General features: G+C 42.4%; 1 protein-coding gene across 2 annotated transcripts in view; it reads left to right on the plus strand.

Annotated features, from left to right (window-relative positions):
- The window catches only part of LOC126473509 (NADPH-dependent diflavin oxidoreductase 1), a 74,383-nt gene that overhangs the window by 33,729 nt on the left and 15,735 nt on the right, over positions 1 to 24,919 (plus strand). For both annotated transcript variants that reach the window (XM_050100606.1, XM_050100607.1), the window contains exons 6-8: positions 6 to 260; positions 5,338 to 5,502; positions 19,786 to 20,012. In XM_050100606.1, coding sequence (XP_049956563.1) covers positions 6 to 260; positions 5,338 to 5,502; positions 19,786 to 20,012 — 647 coding nt within the window. The remainder of the gene's footprint in view (positions 1 to 5; positions 261 to 5,337; positions 5,503 to 19,785; positions 20,013 to 24,919) is intronic.

Consider the following 24,919-nt stretch of genomic DNA (forward strand, 5'->3'; position numbering starts at 1 on the left):
TGCAGGCTATTCCCAGGCGATACTTCTTTGAGCTGATGGCATTTCTTGCAGAGTTAGAGCTGGAAAAAGAAAAGTTGGAGGAATTTGCATCTTCAGAAGGCCAGGAAGACTTATTTAACTACTGTAATCGTCCTCGGAGAACTTTGTTGGAAGTTTTGCAGGACTTTCCCAATACTTCATCAAAAATCCCTCTCGATTATTTATTTGAGCTTTTTACACCTATTAAAGCGAGAGCATTCTCTATAGCTTCTTCACCCCATGTAAGTGAAATATTGTATAAGTTTTTAACCTTGCGTTTAATGTGTTAAAATTACACAATTATTTTAAACAATGGAATGTCCAGGTTGGAATCACAACAATATTATGAAAAGGATATATTGCTACTCACCACATAGAGGTGATGTTGAGTTACACAAATGCAAGACTTCCAATCAATTAAGCTTTTGGTCCAAAAGCCTTCTTTGGAAATAGAAAGCACACACACATTCACACAAGCATTTCTCAAACACACATGCCCACTGTCTCTGCCACAGTGGCGAGTTTGCGGGATACAACTGTTGGAGTAGGTGGTGGCGGTGGCAGCAGCAGCGGCGGCGGTAAGGAGGCATTGTGGGGCGTGGAAGAGGATGAGTGGTACCTGGGACTAGGGGGTAGGGGTGGGGAAAGGTGGTGTGCTGCCTGTTAGAGCATGCAGGAACATGGTGGGAACAGGAAAGAGCTGCTGTTACAAAGTTGGGGCACTGTGTTGGGGTAGGGGGAGGGGGCAGAAAAGAGAGAGGGGAGAGGAGAGAAGTAGAGAAGGGGAAAGGAATAGTTATTGCATTGACAGAATGGAAGGCATGTGTAGTGCTGGAGTGAGACCAGGAAAGGTGATACGTAGGTGGAGGACTGTTACTGGCAAAGGTTAAGTCCAGAGGTATTGCAGGACAAAGGATACGTTGTACAGTGAGTAAGGATCTAGATGGTGCAGGCTGGTAAGCACTCCATCAAGTGAGGCACATCATGTTGGGCAACATGTTCAGCATCTGGGTGGCCTAGCTGTCCCTTGGCCATGGTTTGGTGGCAGCCATTCATGTGGACAGGCAGCCTTTGAGTTGTTGTAGTCGTGTAGAAAGCAGCATAGAGGTTGCAGCTTATTTTGTTAATCACTTGGGTTTCACAGGTAGTTCTGACACTGGTAGGGTAGGAGATCCCTGCGATGTGACTGTAGTAGGTGGCGGTGGTGGTTGCGGCAGCGGTGAGGGGACGTGTGCACCAGGTCTTGCATCTAGGTCTATTCCTGGGAGAAAGAGTGGAGTGAGGACGGACAAGATTATTGCATAGGTTCAGTAGGATGTAGACTACTGCTATGGAAGGGATGGGGAGTATAGTGGGTAAGATATTCCTCATTTCAGGGCACGATGAGAGGTAGTCAAAACCCTGGCAGAGAATGTGATACAGATGCTCCAGTCTTGGATGGTACTGAGTCATGAGAGGGATCCTTCGTGGCCAGATGATGGGAGTGTAGGAGATGGTAGGTGAGTGGAGAGATAAGACAAAGATCTGTTTCTGAACAAGATTGGGAGGGTAATTTTGATCTTTGAAGGCCTCAAGGAGTTCCTTGGCACATTTGGAGAGAGACTGATCATTACTACAGGGGCAATGGCCATGGTAGCTTTGCTCCATGGAAGGGACTTCTAGCCATGGCCACAGAAGTGTGCATTTGGATGTCTGTACAGTTGTGTGTGTGTGTGTGTGTGTGTGTGTGTGTGACAGAGAGAGAGAGAGAGAGAGAGAGAGAGAGAGAGAGTGTGTGTGTGTGTGTGTGTGTGTGTGTGTGTGTGTGTTTGCCGAACAAAGGGCTGGTGCTCAAGGATTGGTGTGGGTGCTGTTTTCTGTTGCATGTTTCTGTGCTCAATGCATCACTTCCCAGAGCATGGGTGGATGCCTTTCTGTATTTTACAAGTTGTTGTTGTGCTTTATCTGATAAGTGAAATCTGTGATACGAAGTTCTGCAAAGGATATGTTGTTCTATTTTTGAATGTTTAGAAGTTGAAATGTATTACCAACCAATCAAACTGTATAGCACCCTATTAGTGAATGAAAAAAATGTGAAAAAGTGATGGGAAATGTTCAATAATGGATGAAGAAATGTGCATGATGAAACTTCTCTCAACTGTCTGCCGCTCATAAGAGATGTTTTGAAGAACGGAATTGTGCATGCCACCTGTTCGTGAAGTACAATGAGTTCCTAGGCAGGAAATATTTTGGAAGTGATGATGACATGTAGACAAATGTAGACTGGCAATGGCAAGGAAAGCGTTTCTGAAGAAGAGAAATTTGTTAACATCAAGTATAGATTTAAGTGTCAGGAAGTCGTTTCTGAAAGTATTTGTATGGAGTGTAGCCATATATGGAAGCGAAACATGGATGATAACTAGTTTGGACAAGAAGAGAATAGAAGCTTTCAAAATGTGGTGCTACAGAAGAATGCTGAAGATTAGATGGGTAGATCATATAACTAATGAGGAGGTACTGAATAGGATTGGGGAGAAGAGAAGTTTGTGGCACAATTTGAATAGAAGAAGGGATTGGTTGGGAGGACATGTTCTGAGACATCAAGGGATCACCAATTTAGTATTGGAGGGCAGTGTGGAGGGTAAAAATCATAGAGGGAGACAAAGAGATGAATACACTAAACAGATACAGAAGGATGTAGGTTGCAGTAGATACTGGGAGATGAAGAAGCTTGCACGGGATAGAGTAGCATGGAGAGCTGCATCAAACCAGTCTCAGGACTGAAGACAACAACAACAACAACAACAACAACAACAACAACAGATGACATGCAGAATACAGTGAACAAATGGGTTAGTGGACTTTTAGCAGCCGATATATGGGAATTTTAGCCTCAAGAAAAAATATAATGAACCCTTAAATAATGGCGGTGAATGTGTATAGAAATAAGAGTGACAGACAATAAGCTGCATTTGGTAAAGTACACAACATGGCCATGGCGTACCTCTGCGAGGCACGCAGATGGGACGAGGTCCTTTTCACTCGTCTTCACATAGGACACAGCCCTATGACTTGTGGGATTTATGCTTCAGCATAAGGACGATCCAATGTGTGATGCTTGTGGTGTACAGTAGAGTAATGCACGGTGCTGGTTTCAGCCTGCCCAGCCCGTGTCTTGCAGCATGACCTCTATGGGTTGTGGGCCATTTTACCGGGCCTGCCGGACTAGCAGGCTGAACGCAGACTACCAGGCTGGAGCCAGCGAGCTGACAGGCCAACCTGTCAACTTAGCACCCCATTGCATCAAGCACCCTGCTTGCGGTACTGCTGCAGCTGTCTGCCTGTGCTGTGACATGTCTTGAATCTGTTTGAAATGTCTTAACATATACGGGGAGAGAATGACTCATTCACATTTTGTTATGTGATTACTATGAGTCTATTCGCTGCTACAATAACTGTGATTTTAAGAACTCCATTCTACAAAAAAGCAATGCCTTTAATTCTGCTAGCATATGTTTGATTTGTGCCTATACCTCGCGAAAAGTGAGGTAGAATATTTTATTTATTAAACATGTTTGTATGGTTGTAAAGACTGGAAAACCAAATTTTCTCACCAAAAATTGTTTGCTAAACTATCTTCAGTAAAAAAAAAAAAAAAAAAAAAAAATTAAATATTGGACTCTTTTTCGCCCTCTTCAAAAATCTGTTTCTTGTGTGTATAGCACTTTGGTGTCTGTTTCCTTTTTAAAAGGTTGTAAAACTGTAAAGAACCAAGATCCAGCGTCTGAGTCAGTTCCTCATGTAAGTTGATGTGTAGAAGAGCATGCTCCTGCTGAAAAGCAGGTTTTAAATATTCTTCCATTTGCAAGAACTGCAGTGGAGTCAACTGTGAAAGCATGCCGGAATTTTTATATGAAGAAAATGGAGAAGTGTTAGTTTCTATGTAAATTGAGGAAACAGATGTCAAAATCAACATACTAGAAGAGGCTGACTTACTGTTGGAAGAAGAGGTTGATCCGGGGCCCAATCCATCTTCTTGTGCTGGTTCTTCTAACTCAAGGCATTTATGGTGACATCAAGGAACATGGCCAGTTGAAACATTGGAAGTGACTCATATATCTACCTCAAGTGCACGAAAGGTTGAACTACACTGTCAGAAGTGATGATAGTAATAAATGTTTACATATTACCACATTTTCAATTATAATAAAGCTACATAGTTTTCATTTGTATCACACGGTTTCTTCATGCAAGTATAATTAGTGACCTATTTTGCCTTGCCTGTTTCAGCAAATGATAGTTATTTTTCTGTCATATATCTAAAAACAAAGATGATGTAACTTACCAAACGAAAGCGTTGGTATGTTGATAAACACACACACAAAATTCAAGCTTTCGCAACCTAACGTTGCTTCATCAGGAAAGAGGGAAGGAGAGGAAAAGACGAAAGGATGTGGGTTTTAAGGGAGGGAGTAAGGAGTCATTCCAATCCCCGGAGCGGAAAGACTTACCTTAGGGGGAAAAAAGGACAGGTACACACTCGCGCTCGCGCACACAAACATATCCATCCGCACATACACAGACACAAGCAAACATTTCGTTTGGTAAGTTACATCATCTTTCTTTTTAGATATATTTTTCCCACGTGTAATGTTTCCCTCTGTTATATTCATATCATTATTTTTCTGTCATTTGTTTTTTAATATAGAAACATAAAGAGTAAATGATGTAGTTTTATAAATGTGTGTGAGTCAGAGCTGAGACACCCAGGAGCTTAATTTCGGCTAGTGATGTATGAATTACAATTGATAAGAGTCCAGAAATCACCCAATTGCACATGGAGTAGATGTACTGCAAAGTGAGATGTTCAATTCCAGTGTATAACATAATATATATTTCTAGTATATAAACAGAGCTGAAATAAAAGTACTCAAAACCAAGGTATATTGCCATTTTGCACATAATTCGAGAAACTGATACTTTTAATGAACTGTAGTGCCCTGGGTATTGGGTGCAGGAAAAAAATTGGAATACTTAAATTTTTAGAGAATTTTTTGCTCTTTTTAAAAAGGAAATAAATGTCAAAGCATTTTTTAAAACTTCAAAAAATTCAAAATTTTTCAACTATCGAAAATTTACCCAGCATAATTTTTGTTGGAAAAACTGTCTTCAAATGTTTCAACAATACGAATGAGTTAAAAACAAGTTATATCTACTATTCGACTAGACTACAATTCTGTCTTTTACACTCTCAATCTCTTCAAGCACATTTTCCTTTACATACAATTAACTATTACATATTCTTATACATATTCATAATTAGTGACAACTTTGTTACAGGGTCATCCTAATGAAGTTCATATTCTTGTGGCAGTAGTCAAATATCGCACAAAATTATTGGCCCCACGTCTGGGCCTTTGCTCCAATTGGATTGCAACATTAAATTTGAATCAAAGAATACCTGTATGGGTAAAGAAAGGCTCCTTCCAATTTCCTTCAGACACAGTAAGTTGAAACTACATTGATCTATATTTTAGGTGTTAATTAAAATTTGTAAAATGCTTGTAACCGCTTGCTTCCTCTTTACCCACCATTTACGTCAGTTCATATTTGCTGGTGTGCACTCACTTTTGGCCTGCACCTTCTCCCTTATCCCACTACGTTACATATAAAAATATGTGCTGTCGCCTTGCAGACACATGACATATTAAAGTGGTGTGCAAAAAAGACGATGGGTGTTGGGGCAATGCGCAATAGCAAGAAGCAGTGTACTACATAATGCTTCTGCCAAAAGCATCATTCTTCTGCATCATTCTGTACCACATGTTTCAGGGTGCATGAAGAACATTTAGTGCTGATTTTAATGTTCATTTAGGTACAGTGAGGTTACTTAGCCACTATAGTATTCATTAGGGATGGTATAAAGCAAACACGAGTGTTACATTAAGAAGCAGCAGTGATAGTTTCCTGAGCATGTAAATTCTGCTAAGCAGATTCAGAAGCAGAAAGAATGGCTGACGGCTGGGTGTAACGCTCACCCCTGCCTCTGCGTTGCCAATTGCCAGGGTAGTCAGTTGCTGGAGTGTGAGGCAAGGGACAAAAACAGAACACACACTGGCGATGCCACAAGATATTCTCTCTCTCTCTCTCTCTCTCTCTCTCTCTCTCTCTCTCTCTGCAGAACGCATTGAACTGTTGCCTTTTTACGTGCACCCAGTTTTTGTAGGAATCATCCCTGCATTCATTTGTAGTGACTTGAGAGGACTATTGAATTAACAGATCAGGCTGACTATCAGAGTGACCAAGTTTATATACAATTTATGTGGACAATAGTTTTGTACTTTTGAGTATGTTTTTGAGTATGTTTTAGTAAGTTACAGTCACCACAGAGCAATTAAGTGGAAAGGCACTCACAAGTGGCCAGCATTGTGTACTATTCTATATCTTTTAGTTAATTTTATTTGCGTAATGTATTTAAGTAGAACTAAAACAATGGAAAATCTGGAAACTAAAGTATTCCTGCAAGGAAGAGCAACATTTTGGAAGAAGAAAGTCTTAAACTTAGATTTTAAAACCTCCAGTTTGTCACTCAGAAATTTAAGCCCTTGTTCATTTATCCATTCAGTAATTCATGCATCATGTTTCATTGATATCATTGACAAAAACCCTCAGGGATGTGGAACAAGTCAATTTATAGATAAGAATAGATTAGGGGCAGTGCACTATTATGTCTTACATCGTGCCTACCAGTAAGTAATAGAAGGCAAGGAGTAATTATCTCCTCAAAGGTAACAAATTATCAATCAAAATCCTGGATAGTTGCACAAGGTGGCACTCAAGGCTCTATTCTCACTTCTATTATTTTTTCTGTTATATGTTAAATATTTGAAAATTCTGAAGCAGAAAACCATTGACTGCATAATAGCTGAGAAACAAGGATCCTCTAAATTGTTTGACTCTGAACAAGGCAAAAGTCCATTATTTAAAATCCTGGAACAACTAACAGTACCTTCTGTGAGATAATGTTTTGCTGAATAATATCAGAATTATTTATTTGAAATCATTCATATAGTACTAGAAACAAAGATATGGCAATGAAAATAATCAATTTTCATTGACGTTCATTGGTCAAAATTGTGTGCTAAGATTGCACAATATATCAGAATTAAAAACTTCAACAGAATAAATGACAGAAATATTCTGCACCCGAAGTTAGGTCTACTGAAAAAGAATCTGCATGATACCCCAATACAGAAATGTTATCACTTCATAAAAGAGCGCATGAAGGATGAATGAATAACTTTTGATGTCACTGATCATTAGCCTTATGTAAATATAACTTCATTTGTGGAAAAAAAATCAACTTTAGAAAACTGTCCCATCTCTTTAGATAATTATAAGCAAAGTATATTTCATGTATTTTCCTGTATCCTAATCAGATAATTAACAAATGAATGAAATGAGACAAAAAAATTGCTGTTCATCTTAAACTACCAAAAGAGAAGCAACCAAAGAAATTTATTTTGTACACCGTATTAGCACTATATCGCTCAATATTGTGTGTCCTTATTCCAGCCAAATGTGTGAACATGTTGCTATTTTTCGAAGAAAATAGCTACCTACATCGAATAACAGAAGCCTGTTTACAGTACACTACAACTTGTAAATAGTCTTCATTGGTTTGCCACCAGATGACGTTGTGCGAATTCCACAATATTTCCTCGGAGCAACTGTCCAACAGCTTCAGGTGGTTGAACCTTGCTGGTGGACAGGTACAGCTGACAGTATCTGCACGTTGGCACCCCGTACATAGAACACACACGTGAAGAACGCGCAGGTGCAAAACTCACACATGTGCAGTTATTTACAGATAGGTGGCGCATACTTGAATGCCTTCCAGTGAAAATCGCAGAGTGGCCCTCGTGCGCGTGCACTGTATGCTATGTTTACTAATAGTGTGGCCAGACATTACTCACTAAAAAACCATACAAGATCAATGTTATGATGGGCCTGTTATTGAAAAATCTTGATTTAGTAACAGCCAATGCAGGGATCTAGCCTGTGCTCAGTTGAAATCCCACATCCCTGTTGATGAGATTATCAGCTGTACGGATATGTTTTGCTTCCTTAACGACGCAGTCCCAGAAAGATGATGCTGGGTATAAAACTTCCATCATCTCATAAATCATGCGATGTCCTGTATTCAGATAGTGTTACCAAATTCCCAACTTCCCTGGTTGGCGTAGATATGTATGACACTGATGTTCATCACAGCGCTCTGGTACTGTGTGACATATCTGGCCTATATATACCGCCCCACATTGACAAGGAATCGTATACACACCACATTTCCTCAGGCCAAGATCGTCCTTAACCGAACCCAATGAATCCCTCAGTGTTGCAGATGGTAGAAAAACACATTTAATGTCATGTCTACCAATGCCTCTTCTGATTCTTGACGACATGGCACCAAAATACAGGAAGAAGGCCAAAGTGGTGGGTGTCTTTGTATCTTCATTCTGGCCCATGGATTGAACTTGCTTGGGCCTGAATGCATTACGTGTCTGTCTTTCAGAATAACCATTGTGTCGAAACAGTCTTCAAATGTTGTATCTCACTTGACAGGCTTTCAGGATTAGATACTATACACGCACTATGAACTAACATACGTAATGTACTACCGCATTGTGCATGGTGATAGCAGATTGTGGCCTGCAAATATAGATCTGTATGCATTGGCTTGCATTAGATGCTTTGTCCCAAGGTTCAATCTGCTTTCCCTCATACCAAAACACCAAGAAAAGGTAAAGTACCATCTTTTACTACTTTCATTGTGATGTTTATATTCGTATGGAGTGAATTTAAATGCTGAAGAAACTTAGGTAGAGTATCAAGTCCATGTGTCCACACCACAAACGCATCATCCACATACTGCAAAAAAAACAAGAAGGTTTGAGTGTGTCTGACTGTAGTGCTTTTTCTTCAAAGTCCTCCATGAAATAATTCCCCACCACAGAAGACGGAAGAAATTCTACTGTGTTTCTCTTGTGCACAGAATATAATAACAAGATATACAAACTGCTTGATGATTCTGCGTACACTAAATTAAAAAATGATCTGATGGGTAGGATCCAGAGAAAGACTTCGGAACTCATCAGGAAGAGCTTGACTCCAGCACAAGTCACCTAGGGTTTGCGTCAACAGAATGTATTTCCTCCTACACTCTATGGCCTACGCAAGATCCACAAGAATGGGGTGTCTCTCTGTCCCACTGTAAGTAACATAGGAGCACCTACTTATTTTGTTGCTAAATGTTTGACATCACTATTGGGAGTTCTCGTAGGCAAGTGTGATAATCACATTCGAAACTCTGAGGATTTCATAGGTCACCTGAAAACACTTAGATCGCAATCGTTGGATCTCTTAGTAAGTTTTGATGTTGTGTCTTTATTTACAAAGGTGCTGTTGGAGGACACTCTAGAGCTCATTAGCAAGAATTTTCTAGAGGACATAGTGGCATTATTTAAACATGTGCTTACTTCAACATACTTCTTATTTCATGACCAATATTTTGAACAAGTCGATTGTGTTGCAATGGGAAGTCCTCTGTCTTCTGTGATGGCCAGTTATTTTATGGAGGACTTCGAAGAAAAATCACTGCAGTCAGCCACTCTCAAACCCCCTTTTTTTTAGTGGTATGTGGATGAGATGTTTGTGGTGTGGCCACATGGACTTGGTACTCTTCTTACGTTTCTTCAGCATTTGAATTCCCTCCATCCAAATATAAACTTCACAAAGGAAATCCAAAAGGAGGTACTTTACCTTTTTTTGATGTTTTGGTATGAAGGAAACCAGATGGAACCTTGGGACGTAGCATCTGCCACAAGCCAACACATACATACCCATTTTTGCAGGTCACAAGCTGCCATCACGTTGCACAATGCGATAGGCATTACGTTAGTTCATAGAGTGTTTGTGGTATCTGATCCTGAAAGCCTATTGAATGAGGTACAACATTTGAAAATAGTGTTCTGACAAAATGCTTATTCTGAGAGGCAGATTCGTAATGCATTCAGGCCCAAGCTAGTTGTCCATGGAGCAGAATGAAGATACAAAGACACCCACCACTTTGGCCTTCTTCCTGTATTTTGCTGCCGTGTCGTCAAGAATTGGAAGAGGCCTCGGAAGACATGACATTAAATGTGCTTTTTGACCATCTGCAAAACCGAGAAACCTGTTGGGTTCGGTTAAGGATGATCTTGGCCTGAGGAAACTTGGTGTGTATAATATTCCTTGTCAGTATTTGGCGGCATATATGGGCCAGACATGTCCCACAGTGCAAGAACGCTTCGATGAACATCGGTGTCATACGTGTATACACCAACCAGGAAAGTCGGGAATTGGAGAACACTGTCTGAATACAGCACATCACATGATTTATGAAAAGACGGAAGTTTAATCCCCAGCATCATCTTTCTGGGACTGCGTCATTAAGGAAGCAATACATATCCGGACAGCTGATAATCTCATCAACAGGGTTGCGGGATTTCAACTGAGCAAAGCCTAGAACCCTGAATTGGCTGCTAATTAAATCTCAATGATAAAATCAAGATTTTTCGATAACAAACCCATCATAACATTGGTCTAGTATGGTTTTTTAGTGAGTAATGTCTGGCCGCACTGTTAGTAAATACAGCATACAGTGCACGCGCAAGAGGGGCTTCTGCGATTTACAGCAGAAGGCGTTTGAGTATGTCACCATCCATCTGTAAATCATTGCGCATGTGTGATTTCTGCACCTGCACATTCTTCACGCTCGTGTTCTATATACAGGGGAGTTAACATGTGGATACCACTGGTCATAGCCCCCTGCTGGCCCAGGGGTTAGAATAGGCCCTAGGTGTTCCTACCTGTCATAAGACGCAACTAAAAGGAGTCTTACACCTTTCGACCTTTATGTGATGGTTCCCTGTAGGGTTTGACCTCCATTTTTCAAAATGTTCCAGAAGAGCAAGCCAATTGGAGAAGGGCGCCTTACATGGTGCATCGTGTCCATTGTGCATCGAGATCCTGAGCCCACTTTCTCATCGTGGCATTGTAGTCCCACTCATCCTCCATCTCATGAGTGAGAACACCTTCCTGAGTGTGTTTCCTCCACCCACTATGCAGTGTCATTTTCTGTGCCAACCAAGACCATGGACTTCTTTGCACCTCATTTCCAGCACAGTAGCCAGTCCATTGTGGTGAAGCCGCCATGTACTCTGGTGGTTGTAGCCCCCTGACTACACAGGGATCACTCTGCTGATACCTGCGCTGTTAACTCCCCACGTATGCCAAGGAGTAGATGCCCATCACCCTGGGCCATCCTGCCAGGTGGCCTTTGCTGTGACTGGGTGGTGCCTATGGGGAGGGCCCCTGGTCAGTGTGGGTGGCAACAGGGTGGAAGACGCGCGATGAAGCATACCACGTCATCACTTGCTGCTGATCAAACACCAGCAGTCTTGTAAGTGTTCCAAGTCTCAGTACAATGCCAGGAAGTATGGTCCTAAATCATTCCCCTCCCTGGCCACACCATGGGAGGAATACATGGCTACGGATGGCAGTGAACCTTATTCGCCCCGGTACCTCATATGTACAAGAACTGATGGGGACTCCTTTGTCTCAATGAAGCCTCAATTTTTATAGAGCATTTTGAGGACAATTTTGAGGAGATGGAGGGCTTGTCCAAAATGCAGTCACGGGCATTACTCGCTTGTGACAAGCTGGGGGATGTTTCCGCTACCATCATGCCTCTTAAGAGCTTAAATATGGTCCAGGATATTATATTCCACAGGGACCTTCTTTTGCAGTCTGACAACAAGCCGCGCACCAACTTAGAGCAATGAGGAGTTCATGTCATCTGGCTCATCCATCGGGGCCTGAAAGATATTCAGGTTGCCACCGGTGCCTTCATCTTGGCCTTCAGGGGTGACACATTACTCGAGAAGGTCAAGGTGGTGGTCTACCTCTGTGATGTCAAGCCATATATCCCTCCCCCAATGCAGTGCTGGAAGTTCAGCCATATGTCTTCCCACATCACATGTCAAGATTGTGGACATCCATCCCATCCCAGTACTCCACGTGCCCCGCCTCCCATCTGTGTCAACTGTGAAGAGCATCATTCCCCTTGCTCACCAGACTGCAGGATTTTACAGCAAGAAAGGAAAATCACGGAATAAAATACCCTGTACCAACTGACTTACACTGAGGCCAAGAGAAAATTTGATTGCCTACATCCTGTGGCTATGACCCCTTCTTATGCCGCCGCTAAGAGAACATTGTAGCCCCATCAGTTCTGTGAGTTCCTGTCGGTTTCCAGAGCCAGAAGACTACACCTGCCCCCTTGATGGTGGGGGACACTTCCCTCCCTGTTGCTACCTCACCACCTACCTCGAGAGCACTGTCCCCCCAACCATCGGGGACACCAGTCCCCACTTCTCAGCCGGAGAAGCGTAAGTCTTCTTCGGCTCATCTTTCTAGGAAGCGGTCCCTTGGGTCACTCCCTTCCCAGGTTTCTGCTAGTGGGAAAGATGACACCTGCCAGTGGCTGAAGTGCCCAAAAGCAGCTGGTCGTAGGGCTTCACGATCATCTCCAGTCCCGGAGACTGAATCAGTGAAGGTCTTCCAGCCACAGAAACCCAAGGATCAATGAGAGAAATCCAGAAAGAAGACCCCCAAGACCAAGGGAATTGCTGTGGCACCCACACCACCGCTGCCTACAAGCTCTGCGTTTGAGGGTGATGTGAAGATCCTATTGTCCACTAAGGACCTAGATCTCCCCAGACTCTCAGACACAATGGATATAGCCTGTTCAGGAAATCAGTCGGTGGCAGCAGGTGACTCTCAGGCGTTGACCGCCTCATTGAGTGTTTCATGCCTTCTCAATCTCATGATCATGTCATCCTCCAGTGGAATTGCGGCGGTTTTTTCCACCACCTGGCTGATCTACGGCAACTGTTAAGCTTTACACCTGCTTTTTGCACTGCCCTCCAGGAAACCTGGTTCCCGGCAGTGCGGACCCCTGCCTCGTGACTATAATAGTGTGTCAGGTGGAGTTTGTGTTTTGGTCCTGAACTCTGTATGTAGTGAACCTGTGCTCCTTCAAACTCCTCTTGAAGCTGTGGCTGTCAGGATACGGACGATGCAAGAAATAACTGTCTGCAACATATATCTCTCTCCAGATGGTGCGGTACCTCTGAATGTATTGGCTGCTCTGATTGATCAACTCCCTAAACATTTCCTACTTTCGGGAGATTTTATTGCTCACAACCCCTTGTGGGGTATCACCATGCTTGCTGGCTGTGGCAGAGATGTTGAACATTTACTGTCCCAACTCGACCTCTGCCTCTTAAATACTAGGGCTGCCACACATTTCAGTGTGGCTCATGGTAGTTACTTGGCCATTGATTTATCAATTTGCAGCCCAGGACGTCTCCCATCTATCCACTGGAGAGTAGATGACGACCTGTGTGGTAGTGAACACTTTCCCATCTTCCTGTCACTCCCCTGGCATCATGCCCATGGACGCCTACCCAGATGGGCTTTAAACAAGGCAGACTGGGTAGCCTTCACCTCTGCTGTCACCGTTGAATCTCCCCCATGTAGTGCCATTGATGTTGTGATTGAGCAGGTCACTACAATGATAATTTCTGTGGCGAAAAACGCAATCCTTTGTTCTCTGGGGTGCCCCTGGCAAAAGACAGTGCCTTGGTGGTCGCCGGAAGTTGCTGAAGCAATTAGAAAGCATCGACAAGCTCTACAGCGACCTAAGTGGCACCCTTTCCTAGAGCACCTAATAGCCTTTAAGCAACTCCATGCCCGCATTCGCCTGCTTATAAATCGACGGAAACAGGAGTGTTGGGAGAGGTACATGTCGACCATTGGGTGTCATACATCACCTTCCCAAGTCTGGACGAAGATCAGACATCTTTTTGGGTAATAGATCCCAACGAGTGTCCCTGGCATTAACATCAATGGCGTGCTCTCTGCCAATGCAGACCCGATTGCCGAACACTTCGCTGAGCACTGTGCTCGAGCCTCTGCGTCGGAGAACTACCCCTCAGCCTTTCCCACCCTCAAACGACAGATGGAAAGGAAAGTCCTCTCATGCACTACAAACCACAGTGAGCCCTATAATGCCCATTTACAGAGTGGGAGCTCCTCAGTGTCCTTGTACATTGCCCCGACACAGCTCCTGGGCTGGATCGGTTCCACAGTCAGATGATTACATCTCTCATCTGACTGCAAGCGACATCTCCTCGTCATCTTCAACCAGATCTGGTGCGATGTCATCTTTCCATTGTAATGGCAGGAGAGCACCATCGTTCCAGTGCTAAAACCCGGTAAAAATCTGCTTCATGTGGATAGCTATCGGCCCATCAGCCTCACCAATGTTCTCTGTAAGCTGCTGGAATGTGTGGTGAGTTGGCAGTTGGGTTGGGTTCTAGAGTCATGTGGCCTACTGGCTCCATGTCAGGGCGGCGTCCGCCAGGGTCGCTCTACCATTGATAATCTTATGTCCCTCGAGTCTGCCATCCGAACATCCTTTTCCAGACTCCAAAACCTGGTTGCCGTCTCTTTTGACTTTACGTAAAGCATACGGCACGACCTGGCGACATCATACCCTTGCCACTTTGTATGAGTGGGGTCTCCAGGACCCGGTCCCGATTTTTATCCAAAATTTCCTGCCACTCCGTACATTTCGTATCCAAGTTGGTGACTCCCATAGTTCCCCCCCCCCCCCCCCCCCCCCCTACCCCGTATTCAGGAGAAAGGTGTTCCGCAGGGCTCCATATTAAGTGTATCTCAATTTTTAGTGGCCATTAACAGCCTAGCAGTAACTGTAGCTCCTCTGGTCTCCCCTTCTCTGTATGCTGATGCCGTCTGCATTTGTATTGCTCCTCCAGTACTGGTGTTGCTGAGTGGCAACTACAGGGAGCCATTCACAAGGCGCAGTCATGGATTCTAGCCCACAACTTCCAGTTTTCAGCCGTAAAGTCATTTGTCATGCACTTCTGTCAGTATTGTACTGTCCACTCGGAACCTGAACTTTGTTTTAATGATGATCCACTCACTGTAGTGGAGACGTATCGATTCTTAGGACTGGTTTTCGACACCCGATTGACTTGGCTGCTACACCTTTGTCAGCTTAACCAGGAGCGCTGGCAGCACTTCAATGCTCTCCACTGCCTGAGCAACTCCAACTGGGGTGTGGATCACTCTATGCTGCTGCAGCGCTACAGAGCCCTTGTTCAATCCCGCCTTGACTATGGGAGACTGGTTTACAGTTCAGCAGCACCATCAGCATTGCGTTTACTCCACCCAGTGCACCACTGGCATTCGCCTAGCAATGGTAGCTTTTAGAAGAGTCCGGTGACCAGCGTCCTGGTGGAGGCCGGAGTCCCTCCATTGCAGATTCGAGGTACACAACTTCTCACCAGTTATGTTGCACACATTTGTAGTTCTCCTGAAAATCTGAATTACCATCTCCTTCTCCCAACAGCGGCAATTCATCTCCTGCATCGACACCCCTGGTCAGGGCTCATGATTGCAGTTCATGTGTGATCCCTTCTCTCCAAACTGGATTCCTTCCCTTCACCACATCTACTTCAGATCCATTCACACACACCTCCATGGTGTACACCTCGGCGAAGCTTCATCTGGACCTTTTACGTGGCCCTAAGGACTCCCTTAACCCCGCCGCTATCCGCTGCCACCTCCTCTCGATTCATGACGTGTTCCATGGCTCTGAAGTTGTTTACACCGGTGGCTGATGGTGACGTTGGCTTCGCCATGTCCACAAAGGCTATATTGAACAGCATTCCTTGCCTGCTGGCTGCAGTGTATTCACTGCAGAGCTTGTGGCCATATCTCGTGCACTTCAGTACATCCGTTCCTGTTCTGGTGAGTCTTTTCTTCTCTGTTTTGACTCCCTGAGCAGATTACAAGTAGTGAACATCCAGGAGTCCATCTCTGCCCTGTAATGGTCCAGTTGTTCAGTGGTGTTTGTGTGGACCCCAGGACGTGTTGGAATCCCAGACAATGAACTTGCTGACAGGCTGGCCAAAAAGGCTATGCAGAAACTGCTCCTGGAGATGGGCATCTCTGAAACTGACGTGCGTTCTGTCTTACGCTGCAAGGTTTTTTGGCTTTGGGAGACGGAGTGGCATAACAGTATGCACAAGAAACTGCGTGTCATTAAGGAGACTGTGAATGTGTGGAAGTCTTCTGTGAGGGATTGTCGCAGGGAATCAGTTGTCCTTTGTCGGCTCTGCGTTGGCCATATGTGGCTCACACATGGTTACCTCCTCCATCGTGAGGACCCACCTCAGTGTCGCTGTCTCTCCCAAGTGACAGTCGTTCACCTCTTGCTGGACTGCCCACTCTTAGCTGCTCTGTGGTGGACTTCTAACTTTCCCAGCACCCTACCTTCAGTGTTGGGCGACAGTGCCTCAACAGCAGCTTTAGTTTTACGTTTTATTTGTGAAGGTGGGTTTTATCATTTGATCTGAGTTTTAGCGCATGTCCTTTGTCCCTCTGTGTCCTCCACCCTGGGGCTTTTAGGGTGGTGGTTTTAATGTGTTGCAGAATGGCTGGCATCTCCTTTTTTATTCTCATTGTCAGCCAGCCATGGTGATCTGCTTTCTTGTTTTCCTTTCTCCTGTTATTGTGCCATACGTCGTCTTTGTTTTCTTCTTTCCCTTGGGTAGTTGTTCTTCTGGGAACAGGGAGCTAATGACTTCACAGTTTGGTCCCCCCTTTCCCTTTTAAACCAACCAACCATCGGTCATACCCAGCCACCAGAAAGGTTCAACCACCTGAAGCTGTTGGACAGTTACTCTGAGGAATATAATTGCCATGCAGCTATACAGTAAGAATTAGCAAATTGCAGTGGTCAAAAATGTTAAATGTGTGCTTCTAGATTATCAGATAATTTACAGGAATTTCTAGTTAGGTGTGCTTTTTAATCTTCTTTTGAATTAGTAGGGATCTTTAGTTGCTTGCTTTGCATTAGACGAGAGCTCATTGAAAACCTTTCAAAGTAAGGAACAACATTTTGAACCCTAGATGGGGAGAAAAGCCTACTTAAAAATTATTTTTGTGTTTTATATTATGAAGTGAAAGTCACACTTAATTTCAAAGCAATTTTTTTCAACAAAAAGTATTATGTTGTGAATGAGCTTGAACAGCAAGTGTAATAATGCTAAGATCTTATATAGATGCCTCTGCAAGCTGCATGGTTATTTACCTTACAGAATATTTGTACTGCACACTACTTACAAAATAGTATATTTTCTGCAGGTGCATGGACCTTGAAGATAATTCCATGGGGCAGTGGGGAAATGCTTATTTTTAATGTAACACAATGAGAGGCACATATTATGTGCAAAAAGTGCCAAACTGATCTTCATGATTATCTTTGTGGTGAATCAAATTAAACATGTTACTGAACTGAGCCACAGTGTCTCATTTAGTGTATGACTATTAATAAAAATGTACTTCTGATGCCAGCAGGTCATTTTTGTTTGTTTGAACGTGCATAATATGAATTTTTGTGATATTAAGACTTAAACTGTTTGCTATGAGCCAGTTGTAGGCCTGTTAAGCTATAATTTGGGCTCTCTGTTTAGGTGGTTTTCGCCCCTGTATTTGTGTACTTGTATCATCAGCAAATGGGTGCTCACAACATTAATAATCATTCAGCTGTATTGTGTTCACTGAATAGACATTGTTGTTTTCAAGTTGCACACCAAAAAAGGCATAGCAGTTTAAGCTGTGCTTTGCCGTCAGTGTAATGACCTTCAGTTTTTTAAACAGAAGCCTACATGAGCTTCTTGAATCAACACCATATATTACCCAGATCTCACTTCTGGGCTGAAAATATTCTTTCTGCATGAACTGAGGCATCCATAACTATTATAGATGACATACAAAGTAAATGAATGTTGTATTACTGATGCTGAACGTGGGCAAATCCTAGTTGTAAATGTAGCTGCACTCAATCTGCGGGAGGTTGATTGTGTGTATCTTACCCAAAAACATATCTAACCTCATCCCAAAAATCTGATGTCTTCCATTTCACTAATTATCCCATCATTGTAAGACAGTAGTTCCTGGCTTGAATCTGTGACAATCTACATCTACATCTACATGGTTACTCTGTAATTCACACTTTAAGTGCCTGGCAGAGGGTTCATCGAACCATTTTCATAGTACTTCTCTACCATTCCACTCTCGAATGGCGCGTGGGAAAAAGGAACACCTAAATCTTTCAGTCCAAGCTCTGATTTCTCTTATTTTATTATATTGGTCATTTCTCCCTACGTAGGTGGGTGTCAACAAAATATTTCTGCATTCAGAAGAGAAAGTTGGTGATTGAAATTTCGTAAATAGGTCTCGCCACAAAGAAAACTGCCTTTGTTTCAGTGACTGCCACCCCAACTTGCACATCATATCAGTGACACTCTCGCCCCTATTGCGTGATAACAGGATACGAGCTGCCCTTCTTTGCACTTTTTGATGTCCTCCATCAATCGTACCTGATAAGGATCCCGCACCACACAGCAATATTCCAGCAGTGGACGGACAAGAGTAATGTTGGCTGTCTCTTTAGTGGGTTTGTCACATCTTCTAAGTGTTCTTCCAACAAAGCGCATTCTTTGTTTCGCCTCCCCACGATATTATCTATGTGGTCTTTCCAGTTAAGTTGCTCATAATTGTAATTCGTAGGTATTTAGTCGAATTGACAGCCCTTAGATTTGTACGATTTATTGCATACCCAAAATATCAGATTTATTTTAGTACCCATGTGGATGACCTCGCACTTTTCTTTGTTGAGTGCCAATTGCCACTTTTTGCGCCATACAGAAATTCTCTCTAGATCATTTTGTAATTGGAATTGATCGTCTGATGATTTTACTAGACGGTAAATTACAGCGTCATCTGTAAACAATCTAACGGGGCTGCTCAGATTATCACCTAGATCATTTATGTAAATCAGGGACAGCAGAGGGCCTATGACACTACCTTGCAGAACGCCAGATATCACTTCTGTTCTACTCAATAGTCTATCACTATGAACTGTGACCTCTCTGAGAGGAAATCACGAATCCAGTCACACAGCTGAGACGATACTCCATATGCACTCAATTTGGTTAATAGTCATTTGTATCATCCACAAACATAGCCGCTGCAGAGTATCTGCTGTAATTGTAGATAGATCTCTAAAAAGTGGCCTTAGTAGGATACCCCAAATAACAATAATCTCAATTGAATGCCCGCTCATTTCTTGTTAGGTGAGAGTGTGTAAGGCAACCTTCAGCTTTTTACTGCTCATATGACTCAAATCATCTAAAAGATATAACTGGCACAGTCAAACACATTAATTAGCAAAAGATACACTATGGCTCCAGTTATTTAATAACATATTTGGATGTCTTGTGCAAGACAGGAAATATTGTCTAATCAACTGAAGAGCCATATCAAGAACCAAACTCTGGATCTGTTAACAATGTGTACCCTGAAAAATAGGCAAAAACTTTGTTGTTCCTCAAACTGTTTCATAAGAAATCATCTTAATTGATGTTAATTTGTGATATTTATGTGGTCTTTCTTTGATTGCCAAAAGTTATTGGGAACATTATTTATAAATATTGTCTTTGATGTGAGACGAGCAGGAGGTCATTTCTTGATTATGATGATGAAGTATTAAATTTGTAGTATATTGTTGTTTGTGCAATTTTGTTTCAGTCCATTCCTGTTATAATGATTGGGCCTGGAACTGGTGTAGCTCCGTTCCGTAGTTTTATTACAGAGAGAGTGGCACTTGGTGAAGCTGGAGCTGAAAGACTTTACTTATTCTTTGGCTGTCGCTATTCGAGACAAGATTTCCACTGTCGGGAAGAATGGCTTAACTTTGAACGAAATGGGCAGCTGTCGCTGTTTGTTGCTTTTTCCAGAGATCAGGAGGAGAAGAGGTATGTTGTATTTTCTTGTAATATTTTTGTAGTTAAAGACTGTCAATAGTATGTTACAGAATGGAACTGCTGCATCCAACACAACCAGGACATTTTATTGCAGAATTTTAGTTGAATTTTATGTGTAATGTTTTCAGTTTTAAGAATTTTAAGTTCTTTCAAGGAAATTCTGTTCTCTTATTTGTCACATTGCTTCCTTGCTCACAATGGTTGTTATGTGGTTCCTCACTTATGTAGGTTCAAACGTGGCTTCTCTCATTTATAGAGGTTTTCACTTGAAGAACAAAAAAGACATGTTTTATTCACATCATTATTATTGCGAGGACAGTCTGCACTGCCAACTTGCCTGTGCACTACCGTACTCTCTGTGTCGTGCTGAATGGGATGCTTAGACAGTGTATTAAACTGATGTGAAATATGGTGTAACAAACTTACCTGTGAAACATGTAGGTCATTTTGATATCCCAATGATAAGAAGAGGCAGCTTGTCTGTTCCAGTCATGTTTTCTACAGAGGAGAGTGGTGACGCGCTTCTTACTTTGTGTACCTTTGTGATACTCTTCTCATTTAAACATAAAGGTGCTGTCCAGAAGGCACTTGCAATACAAACCAGGTTCATCTGCATTGTGTCATCTGGATGACACGCATTTAAAAGAATTAGTAAATCTTCAGTCCACTGCTTGCACTTACCTTGATCCACATTTGCTTCCCAAGTTGATTTTCTTGAAAAAAAAATTTTTTTTAACAACCTAAATATTCATAGCTAGATGGAAAAATTCTACATCTGCAGGCCTCTGGTTTTTCCTTTCAACTATGGTCCGTCTATGGGAATCCCCACACCCTCCAAAGCTTTGTTTCATCCACTCCAAGAAACACTGTCAGCATTAAGAAATTAAACAGTTCAGTTTTTCTTAATATTTCCATGTCTCTCAAGTCACTGAGCCATTATGTCTTTTATGATCTTGTAAGAAGTGGACTGAGGTAAGCCAAACATACACAAAATCTCACTTTGTGACGTGCTACCCTCAAGCACTTTCCAAATGCTATGCTTGATGAAAACACTGTAATTTTTTGCTTTGACATACTGAGAATGTGACACATCTTCCTCAGAGATTGATTCGTCTTTGTCTCATGAAGTATTATTGTCATGCAGAGAAACAATAACCTTATGTGTGTGTGTGTTCTCATTTACCCACCTTTGATCATACAGTGTGGAGAAAAATTGTCACAAAATTTCAACCCTGAATAGCTGATGCCAGTAGGAACCAAAATTACTAATGTTGTGTAGGTCGACAAAGCACAATTTTTAAACTACAGAAACTTCGCACCATGCGCTCCGATTGGCTACGGGATTGCCCTGTTGCTGGATGCTCTGGACAATGCATGACTGCAAATGCTTTGCCTGCTGGAGGTCCTGATGTATTCAAGGTGGCTTACTGTATGACTAAATCGCAGGTGATGTGTGTGTGCTCCGAAGTAAAGCCTACGCGTGTGAATGCCTCTGATGTCAGGTGAAGACAAACATCAAGACCTATTCGATACGTGTGCATATCACGTTGGGGTAATGACGGGGTGAGGCACGTTTGTATGTGTGAACTGACAATCATAGCACTGCCATCAACCAATGAACGGGGCAACAGGCCAATCCTGCGACCAATCAGAGCGTGTTACACCAAGTTTCCGTAGTTTAAAAATGGTGAGTTGTTGACCTACACACCATTAGTAATGTTGGTTCCTACTGGCATCAGCTATCCAGGGTTAAAATTTCGTGACACAATTTTTCTCCACCCTGTATTTGTATCTACAGAGATGGAATGAGAAGTAAATGAATAATTAAGTACTAAAACTAAAATTATGTATGTTGATTAACTAAATACACATTCTGCAACTTTAGGACACTAAGGTGATTAGATTTGTGTATGTAACTTTTAAAAAAAGGAGACACTTGGGTGGTGGTAGTGTGCATTAAGTAAAGAATATGCTATTGGAAACTGAGTGTGAATATATGGACTATGAGAATTAAGCTACAGTGCCAGTTTTTTATTTATTGTCTTGTTCAGCATGTAAACTACATTAATAAACAGTAAAAGAAAAATCAGAGTTCTTCAAGACTGGAGTTTTATGTGGCCATTGCAGTTCTGCATATGGAGAGCTGTGCAAATCTGTTACAGCATTGTCCATTCAGATATGTAACATTGCATAAAATATTTCACAAGTTGCACCCTTCAGTAATATAGGAAGGTCATTTTGTAGAATCCATCAATCATTTTCAAGCATGAGCCCATTCTCTTTTGTACTTGATTAAACTCCATCCAAATTTTTAATTACATTGTGGCCTTTCATCTTACTGGCTGACTTCAATCACAATGGTACTTAGAAACTGATACATACCACATCTTCTTTTATTGTTCCTCAGATCCAATTGCTAATTTTTCATCTTTCTGTTGCAATAGGAGTCTGGGTTTGAGGTCATTGATGCCTATAAGATTTTTATGTTTTGAAAGTTTTAAGCTGTACTCAATCTTCTTGTACTTACTGGCTGTCTCTGTAGTTATTGTAACTGCAGAAGGTGTAAGATGGCCCAGGACCAGAACCGTATTGCATTGTGTGCCCAGCCTCCTGATATTATTGCATTGCCTTCTTCAGTTGGACATCCATTCTAACAATATTACCAATGCTGTGCCTACAGTACTGGAGTAAAAGTAGGATCACTGGCCAAAAAATTAGTCACCCCTAGAGCTATCATTAAAAGCATCATTTAACAAAGTATAGTTCCACCCCTAGACTGCCTCCCACCTGGATTTGGCACCTAATAACCACCTGGATTTGGTTAGGAAACGAGTCCACAAGGTTGTGCAAGTACATTGCATCCAGGTTAAGCTGCTTGCTGAGGATTTGACCATGTAGTTGCACCAAATTGGAGGAATGCTGATGTCGGTGTTTTACTGCTGTTCTGACATGTCCCAATGGCTTTCTGTAGGGTTCAAGTCAGGTGATTTTGCAAACCAGTCGAGATGTAATATGGTGGGGGGAGTGTTCAGAAAACCAGTCACATATTCTTCCACTCGCATGAACTTTCCTGTTGTCATCTTTATGTGCCTGTGTGAGCAATAGCCTCTTGCAAGGTGGCCGACTCCAAATGTTCATTGCATGCAGTTCTCATCACAGTGTTCTCACACTAACTGATTGGGACTGGCCTTCATTCATTGCCTGCAACAATTCTTGTCGAGCTTGGAAGAAATTTTGATTCATAAGCCATGAGACACGATCTTTTTCTGACTGCAGTTGCGACGTGATGTTTCACGGCCATGTGCGTTACACCACTGCTTGTAGACTTGTTGAAAAGTCCATTGTGAAACACCAACAAATCCAGCAACTTCACTTTCCATGTGGCCAACAAATACCGCTTTTTGCAACTTTGTCATGTCCTTACATTTACCCATGTTTACGTACAATGTCCGCTTGAAACACGAGTGTCTTACTGATCACTACTGCCTTATGCTCATCTAGAGACAGTGCACCCACAGTCGAGAGCATGGCTCAATTGCTGCACCATCTGTAAAGGTTTAATGATTCATTTGTGCGTGCACACTGCTGTGACTAATTTTTTGTCAGGCTGTTTTTATCACAACCCAGAACACGCCTGCCACTTCGGCCAGAATAGAACTTCAGGTCTTCAGTTTGTACTTCATCCCTACCAGCTGGCATGTATGCAAGAGAGTTTGCTACAGCATTATCTAGTATGTTGGCCTGTCTTTGTGCTTTTTTCATAGCTCATTGATACAGATGTGTACCTTTTTATTTGCTCTCCTCATATCCTATTTGAATTATGATGTAAGTTATCATGAACCTTTTTGCCAAGCATACTATGGATTGGCTCACATGATGTTATAAGTTGATACTTTGACCAGATACAGGTAAAAGAGGAAACAGCACTGGTTCCCACAGTATGCCATTTTCATCTGTTATTTTCATTGGCATTTCTTTTGGTTTAACTTTAGTCTGTCTTATGATTTGCATATTTCCGAGTTCAATACGTATGTGCCTGCATCTGATGTTTGTTTGGCCAGGATTCCCTGAAATTGTACTGAATCATGAACTTATGGTGTTCAATAAGTATATCTACAATTTTATTTTTTTCTTCATATTTCTCAACATTGATTGTAAAAAGATCTCACTAATTCCTGTCCACCACTTGATTTGAGAGAAGTACAGCCATGAAATGTAGGTTAATTACACTTGCTACAATCTTCCCCTTATAATTGCATTGGAACACACAGTAAGGAAATCGGTCAGAAGTTATTTAGGGTGTCAGATGTTTTACCTTGATGCAGGATGGCGAAGACTCTTGACACCTTTCCACATCTTACTGATATTGTCTGGTTTAATGCTCTCCAAATTTCCACAGGAATCACCAGCTTCTTTGAGTAGATTTGAAGATCTCCAATCACTGTGCCACCTTGTCTCGTTTTTGGTCATTAGATGATCCATTTTAGAACTTCAAGTTTAACACATATATTTAGGAATGACACATCAACACATACACTCCTGGAAATTGAAATAAGAACACCGTGAATTCATTGTCCCAGGAAGGGGAAACTTTATTGACACATTCCTGGGGTCAGATACATCACATGATCACACTGACAGAACCACAGGCACATAGACACAGGCAACAGAGCATGCACAATGTCGGCACTAGTACAGTGTATATCCACCTTTCGCAGCAATGCAGGCTGCTATTCTCCCATGGAGACGATCGTAGAGATGCTGGATGTAGTCCTGTGGAACGGCTTGCCATGCCATTTCCACCTGGCGCCTCAGTTGGACCAGCGTTCGTGCTGGACGTGCAGACCGCGTGAGACGACGCTTCATCCAGTCCCAAACATGCTCAATGGGGGACAGAT

Source organism: Schistocerca serialis, chromosome 4 (assembly GCF_023864345.2).
Source record: "Schistocerca serialis cubense isolate TAMUIC-IGC-003099 chromosome 4, iqSchSeri2.2, whole genome shotgun sequence".
Taxonomy (NCBI): domain Eukaryota; kingdom Metazoa; phylum Arthropoda; class Insecta; order Orthoptera; family Acrididae; genus Schistocerca; species Schistocerca serialis.